Source organism: Zingiber officinale, chromosome 3B (genome assembly GCF_018446385.1).
Source record: "Zingiber officinale cultivar Zhangliang chromosome 3B, Zo_v1.1, whole genome shotgun sequence".
Classification (NCBI taxonomy): domain Eukaryota; kingdom Viridiplantae; phylum Streptophyta; class Magnoliopsida; order Zingiberales; family Zingiberaceae; genus Zingiber; species Zingiber officinale.
In genome coordinates, this window is record NC_055991.1 from 32,540,821 (window position 1) to 32,555,759 (window position 14,939).

General features: G+C 34.3%; 1 protein-coding gene across 2 annotated transcripts; it reads right to left on the reverse strand.

Moving 5' to 3' along the window:
* Window positions 1–1,595: 1,595 nt before the first annotated feature.
* Window positions 1,596–8,938, reverse strand: LOC122056339 (pyrophosphate--fructose 6-phosphate 1-phosphotransferase subunit beta-like). 2 transcript variants are annotated; one of them, XR_006133115.1, is made up of 17 exons: window positions 8,696–8,938; window positions 8,365–8,526; window positions 8,113–8,234; window positions 7,739–7,792; window positions 7,502–7,608; window positions 7,291–7,396; window positions 6,761–6,824; window positions 6,154–6,242; window positions 4,666–4,797; window positions 4,366–4,536; window positions 4,142–4,257; window positions 3,670–3,781; window positions 2,655–2,739; window positions 2,305–2,349; window positions 2,169–2,237; window positions 1,935–2,065; window positions 1,596–1,756 (listed from the first exon to the last, which is right to left on the reverse strand). XR_006133115.1 is itself a non-coding variant. In XM_042618256.1 (16 exons), exons 1-16 carry the CDS (start codon window positions 8,880–8,882, stop codon window positions 1,989–1,991), a joined length of 1,698 nt encoding a protein of 565 aa, XP_042474190.1. In that variant the 5' UTR covers window positions 8,883–8,938; the 3' UTR covers window positions 1,777–1,988. The 2 variants fall into 2 exon arrangements, 1 of the variants encoding a protein (XP_042474190.1); XM_042618256.1 differs by lacking the exon at window positions 1,596–1,756 and having other exon boundaries at window positions 1,777–2,065.
* Window positions 8,939–14,939: the final 6,001 nt, after the last annotated feature.

Sequence of the window (14,939 nt, forward strand, 5' to 3'; positions counted from 1 at the left end):
TGCATTCTGTTAGAAAAATTCGGACTGTTAGTGAGAAACCAAGTGAGATTTTTTTTTTAAATTTCATTTCATAACAATAGCCTATTAATGAAGGATAATTAATTAATTAAGATGCCAAAGCCTTTATATAATTGATAATTACATTAATAACATAATATATAGAATGATCATTTTATATATATATATATATATATATCAGTATCCGGGGCATTCAAGGTTGATTTGGGATCGTGAGGTAAATAGACTTTGTAAAGAAAAAAAGTATTTAGAGTTTAGAGTTTAAGGTTTAGGACACTTAATAGTATTTTTTTTATTCTTCTGTAGCTAAACACACTTAACATTTTCCCTTAGACAATACAATTTTATTTTTCAGCATTTGCAAAATTTGAAATGTGAATGACCTGAGATCTTCTATTATTTTCAGAGAATAACAAAATTTGATAGGTGTCAAAATATATATAATTATGATTAATTGTGAAAAATCATAATTATACATTAAAAAATCACTAAAGAACTTATTGAACATAAAATAGTATCGAATAATCACATTAAAAACAACATAATATTAAACAAAAATATTAAATAATTAAACATTAAACATTATTGAGATTCAATAAGGTTTGAAAATAAGCATGGAGATGAATGAAAATTTTTTAACTCAAAATCAATTATATATATATATATATAATATTTTTTTTTAAAAAAGTATTATATCCCGTGAGCATATAAAATTTTTTATTTTTAATATTATAACCCAAAAGGGAAGCTTAAAATTTAAAGAGAAAATCTTATTACCTTAAACTCATTATAACTCCACCCTTAAATCGTAAACTCTAAATACATATAATATACTTCGTGAACATTTAAAATTTATAATTTTAAAAATTATAATTCAAAAAAGAAGTCTGAATTTTAAAGTAAAAATTTTACTATTTCAAACTCATTATAACTCAACTCCTAAATTTTAAAATCTTTAATGCTAAATATATATAATATTCCCTAAAATATATATCCCATAAATACATTACTATACTCCGTAGATACTTAAATCTTTTCCATTTTAAAATTTTATTTTAACTAAATACCATAACCCAATTAGAAAGTTTGAACCCTAGAGATAAAATCTTAAAATTTTTTAACTTAAACACTATAACCCAATTAGAAAGTCTAAACCCTAGGAGTATATCTAAATTTTTTTCGTCTTTAATTTTTTTTTTAACTAAACATTATAATCCAATTGAAAAACTTGAACACTAGAGGTAAAATCTTAAAATTTTTTACCTTGAACACTATAACTAAATTGAAAAATCTAAACCTTAAGGGTACATCTAAATTATTTCCATTTTTAATTAGATGATAGTGTTCAAATTAAAAAAATTTAAGATTTTATTTTTTGAATTTAGACTTTCCAATTAAATTATAGTGTTCCATTAAAAAAAATAAAAAGCATTTAGGTATTTAAGGAGTTTAGTATTACATTTATAGGATATAATAATTATTTAGAATTTATATTTAAGAAAATATTAAATTTTAAAAAAAAAAAAATACGCTGATATCCTAGGCACAGTCACACACTGTGTAACGCACAGGTTATCAGTTTTGTGACAAGGTGAACGGTGAGAAATAAGGTTGGTCCTGAAGCATGCAAAGTCCATGACGACAGCTTCATGATTTGACAATAAAGAAGCCGTTTGACCCAATTAGGCTGACCCGAATTATGCAGCAAAGGTCAACTGGGCTTGCCGTTCCCGTCGATCTGCACTTCAACGGTATAGATTAGAGTGTGATGGAAACCCTTTCACAAAGATGTCTAAGTATCATACATATCAAATTTAATGCTGAGACATCGCATCTGCCGACTCAGGATATTTCTAAAACAAACTTTTTATTCGCCTTCTGGCCCTGGGACAAGAGGGAAATGCAAGAGAAAATACCAAGTTTGTAGTTGACTGAGGGTGTGATCTTAAAGTCAATTTCAGACGCGTCGTCTAAGCCTGGGCTCCAAGTTCCAAAAGCAGGGTGTGGTTGACATCGTTTGATCCCGGACCAATAAATTGAATGGGGCCTGAAAAGTTGATTTAACGAAAACGATATTTAGCTGGAGGAAAAAAAATGGAACCAACAAACAGAATAGGAATAGGAATAGGAATAGATTTGAGGGATCAGACCAGGGCTGATGTATCTGTTCTTGATAGCCCACTCATCTCGCAGGGCTGCAAACTTGCCAAAAGGGGCACCTGAATAATAATTATTAGGATCAGAAACTAAACCACATAAATGTTACAAAAGAAGAAAGAGATTTACCATCGAGTTCGACCATGGCCTTCTTGATCACTGGCTTGAACTTACCTGGAGGCAATTCATATCTTATAAGAAACAAATAGCAACTAAATAAAAGTTTAAGCTGGAAATACATTAGCAGTCTTTCAGTTTCACTTGACAAGTCAAAGCTACAGGTTTATATATATTTTTCACTTGACAATTGTGCAACAGTTCTGTGTATATGTTTTGCTCCTGATCTCAAGCTGTTCATTTATGAGGAAAAAAAACTGCCTAGCAAACCAAACAACTCACAAGGCTTAGCAAATTGAAGTACAGGAGAAAAATCATGCGGATATTTTGAATGGCAAGAAAAATAAGCAAAAATGGCATACCATGTCTTCTCTCTACATCCATCAATGAAGTCAATGCAGTTCCACCAACGGTCCATTCATCAACAGGAGCACTTAAATTACCAACCTGGAAGTGTGGAGCCAAAAAAGAAGAGAGAATTAGTTACTAAAACCTAGAAAAACATTTTATATTATTTCTTGGTAAACTTGAATGAAAACATTGTTTAACAATATAGACTGGGCTAATTATTCTCAAACTAATACAAGCATCAGCCTAACTATCATTCAAGCAGGACTTTTACATGGTTATCTTTGCCATAACATCACTCAAGCTGGTAGGACAACTGTGACAAACAAACTATGTTTGGCCCTGGTAACATGAATAATCACAAATCATGTGGCAAAAGGTAACTCGCTCGCCCCAAGTGCCCCACAGCGAGATGAAGAGAATAAATCATGGTAACCGAGCGACATCTTTAGGTGGAAGGGATTTTATTCTCCAAGAAACTGTTCCCTGAGGATTCGATCTCCGCTCTCATCTGGCAATTTACCACCAAGTACCAACTCGGCTATGCCTGTGGGCCGATATAAACCCCTTCGTGCATCAAGCATTAGGTCACTTAATTATGATTTAATTCCTTAATGTCAATATTGTTGTGTTGTTATTAATCTTGTATTAGCCCACTAATCCTTCAAGTAGCTCAAGCCAGATCAACTTAGGAGGTTCTTCCCCATAATGGAACATATCAAATGAAGTCAATAGAAAAGAAAAGGTAAGAAACCATTGATTCACCATGTTTTCTTATTGAACTAGAATTACAAAAATGACTTTTACCAAAGATTTCTCGTAGATTGTTTACCAAATCAAACAATGTTCTAAGAATCATAGCATGCATGACTAACACAAATCATAAACGGATACATATGACTCAGAAATTGATGTGGCATGCACAAGCAACTGCAATGATAATTACACTGACAAATTTGATGCATAAAATGTAGCAATTACTAGCAGTGCAATATCGATTCATAACAGAAAGTGATGAAGATAACAAACTGAGGAAATGAGCCCTGTCTTTCCAGAATGTAACAGGGCTCCTGCAGCATAACCCAATGCATAGCAATAGTTGGCATCAAAATTTGTTGGCAAGCCACATCTTCCTTCATATCTGCAAATGTAGAACTCCTAACTGAAACAATAGCGTATAAAGGAAAACCAAAACACCCTAGTAAAGTTGGCACAAAATAAAATTAAGAACTTTAAAATGTGTGAATGAAGGGTTAAAAAACCAAAAGGAAGCCTATGCTAGAGAGTACTCCATAATGAAATCAAAATAAAAAATCTTGAACTCTATAGAGAATCTAATGTATTTCTTGATGTAAATATCGCCAATGATTCTACAATGATGCCTAAAAAACCTTAGCATAAAATCAAGCCTCACCTGAAGTGGTCAATCAACATGGGAAAAAATACAAAGAGACACTGGAAAGCCAGTGCAGACCAATTGAAGTAATATGGCTATTCTTACCCAAAAAAGTGGGACTGTCCTTTAAAATTTCTAGCATATTTATCCTCCAATTTTCTTTTCTGCAACTCAGTTTCAACCATGGAGATAAGCATTTTCTCAGTTTCAATTTTGGCAACCTGTACAAGAACATAAATAAGCCATAAACAAAATGACTAGCCAGTCATTTCAAAAATATCAATAACACTGAAACCTACATGGCATGATCATTAAATAGTTAGCATCACCTGTACATTTCCATGCGGATCTCTTTCCAACAAGAGTTGCTCTTGGATTTGCAGGGGCAGAAATTCAAAGAGAATTTTCGATTGTTGTTGAAGTTTATTTTTCCACAACCCCTCAGCATCAACTACATCATGAGCTAGGATTTCATTTAGTTCAGCAATAAGTTGTTGAACCTGAAAGGAAAGAACAGAAATATCAATACAACAGTTTATATCTGGACCACAAATGAATACCAACAGATTCCTTGTTTACTGATTTATATCAAACATGCAAAAAGAGGAAAAATAAGGAATAATTCATGCCTCAGGAATAAAATCGATCAATCCTTCAGGAATAAGTATGACACCATAATTGTAGCCAAGTTCTGCCCGCTTGCAGATAATATCAGTAATGTAGTCTGTAACATTCTTAAGTGTTTGTTTCTTAGCAGCCACCTGTAAAATAAAGACTGTGAAGTCAGAGGAAATAATGAATAATTGACACAGTGATGAAGAAAATTACACTGTACATCAAAAGTATTGAGTTATTAATTACAAATTACTCATTCTATTCTGGTTCTCTCACTGTATGCCTTTTTCTGTTAATCAAGTTTACATTTTGCTCAAGTTTCTCAACCCATGGGTATTTCAAATGGATACTCAGTGAAAGCATAAGCAATGAACACCGTACAGGGATGCATTCCCAGGCTCATCAATGGAACATAAAGATTTAGGCAAGTTTAATTTAATTCAACAGCAATAAATGCCCTCAGAATAAAAAGTCCCACAAAAACACCCTATGGGTTACTTTCAACTTAAATCCTAAGGAAGCACTAAAGAGATCACTTTCCTCAATCCCCCAGAAAATGCAGACAGCCTTCATTCATCTTTGATCATGGAGAACATCATTAAATAACTTACAAGTTAATGAACCACATGGTAGCTTGTAGCAAGATAATGACTACATCAGAAAAGATACATTTTGGATTACCAAATAGCTATGTAGCACAGATACTCTGATTTTTTTTTTTGAAGTATTGGACATGGATACGGATACGATACGCATATCGAATACGGGCAAAAATGTGGTGGACTTTTTTGAGGTTTGACCAGGCAGATACATTTTGGATATGGCAAGGATACGGCTAGGATACTTTTTCCAGATACATTTGGCCAAAATTGCAAATATTTAAAATTTTTAGGGGTTAATTGAAAAAACTTGAAATTTTCTAGGACTAATTGAAAAAGAATTATTAAAAATGAATTGGGTTGTGGGCTTTTAAACCCTAAACCCTATTCTTTTTCTATTCACCTCTCATCCTACTCGCCTCTCATCGCCTCTTTGACGTCGCCAACCAATCGTCGTCGTCGCCGCCCCACCTACCGCCGCTCGCCATGTAAGCCCTAAATTATTGTTTCTGATTTATGCTCCACTCCTCTAAAGTGCTTAAACTCTAATCATTTTATGAGGTGTTGCCACAATTAAACCCTAATCATTTTGTTAAAAATATTTAATTTAGAAATTTGAATATAAGCTATAATCTTTCAATCTCCTTTTTCTTCTTTTTGGCTTTTAATTTTTTTGATGAATAGTGTCTAAAAGTCTCGGTTTGATCATCTTTCATGATCTTACATGCCACTGTGCCAGTGGTCTCTCTCTCTCTCTCTCTAGCCATATTGTATCTTATATTTTCAAAATTTGTCGTATCGTCGTATCCATATCGTATTCGATACAATACCCGTACCCATATCCATGCAACATAGGCAAATAGATACTTTAACAAAATATTTAAAATTAGATAAGAGAATCACCTCTTCACCAATGATGGCAATGTTAGGATGTGTTTGCAACGCACATTCCAGTGTTATATGAGAAGCAGCACGACCCATCAACCGCACAACTGTAAAAGCAAGAGTCATCATGAGTGCAAAAACTAGATATAAATGAATAAGTAAAGAAAAAAGATTATTTGTAATGATTATTTAAATCAGATGAGATTTAGGATAGATTTATACATTCTTGGTTAATAATATTGAGAGACATTGCGGGATATAACATGACTAGAACAATATCATATGATAAAAATAGCCAAATAAGTAAATATGGACATTTAAGAACTATAAATTGATGGTTCCACATGACCAGATCATACAATATATACCATCAACAAAAGATTTGGTAATTATTTTTAACAGTTTTATGATGCAAGAATGGCCTGAGTTTGTACGAGAAGGAAATTTAACCTCATCTCTTTAGTGGGTTTAGGTTGTTTTGCAAAACTATTTTTAACAACTAACCAATCTATTCTACAATTAAGAAATTGAGCAAGCTCTTTTGATATCCACAAAGAGCTTTCGGCCAAATATTGAAGCAACTATTTCAGATCAAGCTGTGGAATGTAGCAGTTTGAGAGCTTACAATGGTAATATTTGCCAGTAGAGCGTGCATCTATCATTACGTTTCCAATCATTTCAGAGTAGATCTGCAAAGCCAGAAATAATAAAGAGTTCCAAGAAAACCATGCAATATCTGACGCTTAGCATTTAGAGAGAGAGAGAGAGAGAGAGACTCAGAGACCCAAGAAATAGATTAACTGGTGAAAATTTTCATGTGAAAATAATTCCTGTTGTCTTATACACTTGCAAGAAGGCACAAGTTACGTGAACACAACTAAGTAAAGAATATTGTGAAAGGACAATGAGAAACACATAAACACTACATAAGATTTCCTATTGTCTTGCAATGATATGAACGATGAAGGTTTGAATGAGTTTGTCAAAGTCTCTACATAAGATTTCTGTGCATGTTAAATATTCTATATGATACAGATATTTAAAGCTGCATACTCAATTGATTCTAAATAATTTTGCATGTCATATCACTCAGCCTTTATGATCCTTAGATGCAGACTGTACCAAACAAGAGTAACTCAATAGTGAAGAAGAAACCTTGCATGCAGTATCAAATCCAAAACTTGCAGGAACCTCCTTGGATTTAAGATCTCCGTCAATTGTTTTGGGGCATCCAATAACCTGAGTTTTCATTTTCTTTTGCCTAATCAAATGTGAAGTTCAAGAATAATACTTGGTTAGTGATCATCAACAGGAACATCAAAACGAGTGCAATATTGGTTTAGTGAATTCTATCTCATAATTCAACCTAAAATTTTCAGCGAGCAGGCATGCATTAGTATTAGAGTCATCTCCACCAATAACAACAAGTCCATCCAAATCAAGCTTTGTGACAGTATCTTCAGCTTGCTTAAACTGATGGCCAAGTATATGAATGCAAGTCAGAATAAAAGGCAATACACAAATTTTTTTATAGTGAGTAGATATAGCTTTAATTAAAAAAAACACTCATTTTTGATAAGCTAGAAAAGGACGAGTGAAATGCCTGCTCTGGAGTTTCAATCTTGTCCCTTCCACTACAGATCATGTCAAATCCACCCTATTCAGAAGAAAATATAAGACATAACCACATTTTTTTTTTCCAACTAGGAAAGGACAATCGATAACTTCAATATGTAGAAGGGTAAGGAGGAATGTATTTCAAACTCAACAACAGTAGTTTTTCAATAAGCAGACCACAAATCACATCAGTTAGATATTGTTGTGAAACTAATCATAAGTGTTCTGGTTTGGGAACTATTTTTAGAGCTTAATCCACCAAATTTTAACTGCCTTTATCGTGGAAAGACTTGTATAATAATGACAAGAATCCAGGATAACTTTGAAGTGATTTTTTCTTAGTGATGGAGTAATAAATACCTGATTTCTGTAAGGATAAACAAAATTATGAGTCAGCTCCACATACTTGCACTTCATAATACCTGCTGGACCTCCTTTAAATCCATACAGGATGCTGCCCTTCACCTTTTCCTGTAAGTAATCTAACAGAAGGAGGGAAAAAGATAGTAACAGATCACTTGGATATGAGGAGGAAAACAGAAGAAGAACGAATTATAGAACAAGAACAATCAAGATCAAACAGATTGATACGCAAAAGGAATAGTGTCTCACCGAAAATCCCAGATATGACATTGTGTCCACCTGGAGCCTGGCCACCAGACAAGACAACCCCAATCTTCAGGCTGGCGGGCAAATCTGAACGACCTGAGCCAGCCGGCACCAGTTTTGCCGACGGCTGACCAAACAAATTGGGAAAAAGCTTCGCGATCTCGTCTATCATACTCCAACATCATCGACAGCGTCACAGGCGTGAGTGAGATAAGTAAAAAAAAAAGACATAAATTGATAAAGCAAAATTTTCAAGTGAACATCCATCTATCTACCAGATCAACGAAGGCGTCGCACAATACTCAAATAGATAAGGGGAATTACAGAGAGTGACCTGGGTTTCCGGCGGCGGAGCTACGAGGGCCGTCGAGGAGCTCGAAAGGGGCCTTGAGAATGGAAGGGAGCGGGAGGGAATGATTGAGGCGGCTGGTCTGCACCTCGCTGTAGACAGAGGCAAGGCGGCCAGGAGACGGAACCTTTACGGTGTCGCCGTTGGCTAGGAGGGACTTCGCCGTCGCCATGGGGAGATCGAGGGGGAGCCAAAAGTGTTCCGGTCGCACCGAAACCGAAGGATTTAAATAAAAAAATATACATTTAAAAAGGCCAAAAGAAAAAAGAAATTAATTTATACAATAAATCAGGAAAATACGTGGCTCTTGACATGACATTTCTGCATCACCAAAAGTTAAAACGCCGTAAATTTTGCATTCGTGGATTTCAAACTCTCGCTGCTTGCTCAACCTCTTGCCACCGCACCGTGAAACTTTGGCATTTTACTAAATCGCCTGAGGAAAAGTTTTATCCATTTCCGTACTCAACTTTCATAATTCCAAAAATACCTCCCACATTCCCATTATACCCCACCCTTTTCATGCAATTATTTCGTCTCTAAATTTTTTTTTTAACCCGTTCAAAAATTCACTCATGTCTATTGTTATCGAATTATGACATGCCAATATGAATATATTAAGGAAACTTTTAGAACTATATTAATTTTAATCTGATAAGTTTTTTAAGTCCATCAATGAGATAAAATTAATTAATAGACTTAAAAATTTTTAAATCATTCTAAATTAAAATAAATATATTTTTATAAATCTTATTAATGTATTCATGCCCTCGAATTTAATAATATAAATTAATAACAATGAATTTTTAAACTTATAAATACTTGAAAAGATTTATCATAAATTTATTATAAGGCTTAAGATAATGATACTTATCAACATCATCGATAAATTCCTAAGACTCATCTAATTTAAAAAATATCAAATTTAAAAAAATTTAAATTATATAAATTTACCAATTAATTTCGGATAACCAATAGAATTATAAATCATTTCAAACTAAAATTGATGTACTTGTTACCTCTTTGATTTGAATTTGATAGTATAAATAAAAAAACTTGCAAAAACTTTCTTTACCTTAGAACAAAAGAGTAAGTAATAATTAAAGCTTAGAGAATCATTAATATCCTAAGTTATGGTGTAATTTTCAATGTGTTTTAAAGAGTTTGTAAGTACTCAATGTGAAAGAAAAAAATATGGTATCGTCATATTAGTGACTATTAAGCTGTCTATTACCATTGAAAGGGAGGTAAAACAGAGAAGTCTAAATAGCAAGTGCCTAGACGGGGTGTACAGAGTTTGTTGAGTTTTAACCCCTCAACCACTACATGTTTGTTGTAAACAAATTTGTACAAAACAAAAAAAAACTTACAGTACTCTTTGGAGAAGAAATCAAAGATTGGATGGAGAACTTGGTTCAGCCATCACCAAGAAGATTATAACAAAGAACCTTCAAGATTTTCCACAAACCAAATCCCTTCTAGTGCTCTTGGACGAACCAACCTTTTGATTTGTTTTTATTTCTCCTTTCTTTATCCAATTGCCTTGGACATTTATATAGAGATAGAAGATGGTCTCTTCCCCTACCTTCTTAATGGAGGAAGGTGAGTGGGTGGGGTCTCTTTCCCTACCTCCTTAATGGAGAAAGGTGAGTGGGCAAGTAACGTCCACTCATCTGCACCTGTCCAAGTCAATTCATAAAGGTTATCTAGTCATAAAGACTATATAAGAACATTCAATTTATACTTCAGGAAAAATGGTTCATGTGACAGCAAACACACTGAGTAATCATTGCTAAGAAAGTTATTACACTTAACTTAGCTGCTCTATCAAACGAATTAGTGTTGAGACTTTCGAGCCGCAAAAATCACTTTTTGCGTTGCGAAAACCCCGAAGTCCCATGCCACTGGATCCGTGCGAAGATAAAATTTTGTAATTTCGTGTACAAGTTTCTCTAATCCTAGATCTATCTTAGATCTACATGGAAGAAAGATATACCTTTGTAGCGAAGCCCTTCGCTTATCCCGCTCGTCCAAGAAGACGCCGGATCTCAATGGTGTCAAGTAAACACCCCTCTATGTGTATCCACACGAACAATTAGGTGGAGAAAAACCTCTTAAGTATGCTAACACTCAAGGAGGTTTTCGGCCAAGGTGGAGGAGAGGGAGAGAAGAAGAAAGCAAAGAGGAAGAAGATGCCTTGAATGAGTTTACACAATTGTAACTCTTGGAATTAAGTGGCCGGTCACCTTAGAAAGAGGTTATATACCTCCATAGGATATCAAGAGTCACAACTCTTGATCTCCCTCATGAGGTGGCACACACATGTGCTAACATTGATGATGTGGAACATCATCATTGGCCCACTCTATGCCAACTCACAAATGAGGTGGCATTGGTCAAGTCAAACTTGACCTTTTATCTTCCCTTCTCAAGTCAAGTCAAACTTGACCACTTCTCTCCCATGGTTGATCAAATCTAACCATTTGATTCAAATCAATTTAATATAATGAATCTCTATTCATTGATTAAATTGATTCAATGAAATATAATCTAAATTAGATCCATTGAACACATGAATCAAATCGAGTCTAACTCAATTAGTTTAATTTGGATTACTCTTAATCCAATTTGGTTCATCACATAAACCTAATCCTCTTGGTTTATCAAATGAACCTAATCTTCATCTAATTGCCCTTTGTGTGTGACCCTATAGGTTCTTGTAACGTTGGCAATGCTCCTAAACTCATTTAGAAGCATAAGTAATGAACGGTATCTAGCAACACATCATTACTACCCAAGTTACAAGAATGTTGAGATCTAACATTACCTTGTGACTACTAATTGTGACTCTTCACAATATATGACAAGTGTCCTTCTATCCTTGACATCTATATACATAGGAATATGATACAATGAGTCCATACAATAATCATCATATGATTGGCTCTAGGGCTCTAACTAATAATCTCCCACTGGCACTAGTGCCAATCAGTATAGGCTCTAAGGCCCAATGACCTAGTGTGACCATCATGCTTTCTCTGTGCTAAAGCCTTGGTTAAGGGATCTGCGATGTTAGCCTTAGTGGGTACTCTGTAAATCTTCACATCTCCTCTATCGATGATCTCTCGAATGAGATGGAAGTGTCGTAGTATGTGTTTGGTCCGCTGGTGTGAGCGAGGTTCCTTAGCTTGCGCAATTGCTCCATTGTTGTCACAATAGAGCTCTATGGGATCTGCTATGGTAGGAACCACCCCAAGCTCAGTAATAAACTTGCGGATCCAAACTGCCTCCTTTGTTGCTTCTGATGCAGCAATATACTCGGCCTCTGTTGTAGAATCAGCGATTGTGTCCTCCTTCGAACTCTTCCAGCTCACAACACCACCATTTATGCAAAACACGAACCCAGACTGCGATCTATAATCATCCTGGTCAGTTTGGAAGCTGGCACCATTGTAACCCTTTACAGCTAGCAGTATCAATTAAAGGATCACAAACGCGATAAAGGAGGGAGGGTGAATATCTCTCATTAAAAATCTTTTCGTTTATCAAAGTAAGAAGAGAAATAGAATAGTAAAAGCAATACAAGTGATTCAATTGGCTACTTGATTCAGAGCCTATGTCAACTCCTACTCCAAGACCCGTGATCCTTGATCGACCGTTAGGTAATCCACTAAAAATCCCCTTTCCAAAACCTTCGTAGAAGAGGTAATTCATACAATAGAGTTTATAAAGTATTATGCAAGCTAAAGTAAATATACTGAAAATGAAATATATAAGATGAAGAGTGTCGGAGCTTTTCGGCATCGTAGCTTGCACAGGAGTGTAGATAAGTAGTAGCATGAACGTGGAGGAAGAAGAACAGAAATTTCACTAAGTTGTTAAAATTTTCTTCATTGAAGAGAGGTAGATAAACAGTGCTATAACCTTCTTGATGGGAACTTGTCATTCTTGCAAAAAGAAAAATAACTAAAGAATATTTCCAAGACCTATGTCTTGGGATTAACAGTGGGAGATAAAGTAGAAAAGAGAATGTAACAACAAAATTTTTAAAAAAAAAAGAAAAGAGAAAGATTTTTAAAATACTCAAAAAACTGTTAAGTTAATTCAAAGTGACCTATTCTAATACCAATTGTTAAGAACAAAAGAATTTAGATATCTTCACAATAGTATAATATTATCCACTTTGAGTCTAAACCCTCGTAGTTTTATTTTTGAACTCTAACCAAAAAGTTTCATACCAATGGAAATATATTTCTCTTATAAGTTTATGATCTTTCCATGTGTTTTCAATGCGAGACTTTGTTTGCAACCATTGCAACCTAAAAAATTGTGATGAAAGTCATAATTTGACTTCTATCATAAACTTTATGTCACTTTCAGCTATTAGCATATCATCAATATATAATGATAAGATGAAAAACTTTCTTTTTTTTCCTTTCTTAGGTAAACATAATGATTCTCATTGATCATTTTGAAACCATAAGACAAATGATGTCATTAAAACTTATGTTTTATTCATTATTTTGACGCTTACTTTAGCCCATATATAGACTTTTTAAGTCTACATACTCTATTCTCTTGGCCTTTAATAATGTAATCTTCTAGCTATGTCATATAGATTTTATTGTCAAGATTACTATTATGGAAAGTCTTTTTTACATCCATCTAATATAATTCCATATCAAAATATGCTACTATTTCTAGGATGACATGTATTGACACAAACTTCATAACAGGAGAGAATGTCTCTTCAAAAGCAATACCCTCCATTTGGGCATATCCTTTTACAACTAGTCGAGCTTTGTATCGATTAATGGGTCTATCTACTTTCCTTTTAATTTTGAGAATCCACTTATTCATAATAGCCCTTTGTATAGAGGAAGATCGACTAAATCTTAAACTTGATTCTTTTTCATAAGCTTCATTTCCTCATCTATTGCAACTTTTCATTTTTTTCTCTAACTAAGAATCTCGATGCTGTTGGTGCGTGCGGAAACCGACAAGAGTGGGGTGAATTGCTTGAAAAATAAAGACAAACCCTTTCTCAATCTTTCGAATTGATTAGTTATGCACAAATAATTAAAATAAACAGCAACATAAAAGGAAAGAGGCTACATAATTTACTTGGTTATAACCTAGTTGGTTGTTAATCTAAGGCAGATGAAAAACTCTAAAAAGATATCTTTCTTTGAAGGCAGAGAAGTCTCTTACACTTTTTGAAAGCTCAGAAAAATACTAGGAATGAATTACAAAAGTTGTTATTGAAGTTTTGTTCAATTCCTAGTACCAAGGGGCTTTTTATAACCTCTTGGGAACAAGTGGTCATTGGTTTTCATTGCTTGGAAGCACCTCCAAAGAGGTCCAGGGCGCCTCTAAGAGGATAGAGTTTATCCTCTATCTGTTGGAATTTTATCCTATCCAACGAATGCTTAATGGCTACTGGAAGCGCCTCCAACTAGCTTAAGGGCGTCTTCCATGAAGGCGCGAGGGTGCCTTCCATGAAGGTGCGAGGACGCCTTCCATCGTCCTTAAGGGTGCCTTCCATTAGTCAGCTTGACCAATTAACCTTCAAGAAAGGTTAACTCTTCCTAATTCTTCCTTTTTGGGTGATTCCCTGACCTTCTAGAGTTGAGCTCATCTAAACCCAACTCTGACCTTTCTCGAGCAGAGTTCTTCCTTGACTTCTCATCCCTCGAATGCTCCGGCTGTGCTCTTCTTATCCACAGTTGTACTCTTCCACAGCCTCTTCGTCCCTCGGATGCACTGAATCCGTCGACTTGCTTCCTGTGTCATCTTTCTCATCTACTATGTCTCCCACTTGACTTCTTGTGTTCTTAAGCTCTTGCACACTTAAACACAAGATATCAAATACATATGACCTAACTTGACTTGGTTAACCATATTAAAACCAATCCAGGATACTTACAATCTTTTCCTTTTTAATGTGCATCAACCTAAGTTAAGTTAGAGTTAAACAAATAATAAAATTAAATTTTGTATTTTAGTACAAAATAAGTTTGCATTTAAGTACATAAAAAAATTTACAATAGTGCTTAAGTTAATTTCTCCCATAACTTAATCTAACTTAATCTTATCTCTCCCCCTTTGATCACATCAAAATTTGAGAAAAAAATAAGAAAAAAAAATAGTTACACAATGTTTAAAATGTTTTCTAGAGGATCATGAACAAATTTAATAGTAATCTAACATTTTTTAGACATACTTTTCA

Coding starts and splice junctions, on each gene's coding strand:
- LOC122056339 (XM_042618256.1), bottom strand. CDS start 8,882: ATGGCGACGGCGAAGTCCCTCCTAGCCAACGGCGACACCGTAAAGGTT. Junction 4,798..6,153: donor TTGCCATCATTGGTGAAGAG/GTGATTCTCTTA, acceptor TTTATTTTACAG/GTGGCTGCTAAGAAACAAAC. Junction 2,066..2,168: donor GAACAGATACATCAGCCCTG/GTCTGATCCCTC, acceptor TCAACTTTTCAG/GCCCCATTCAATTTATTGGT.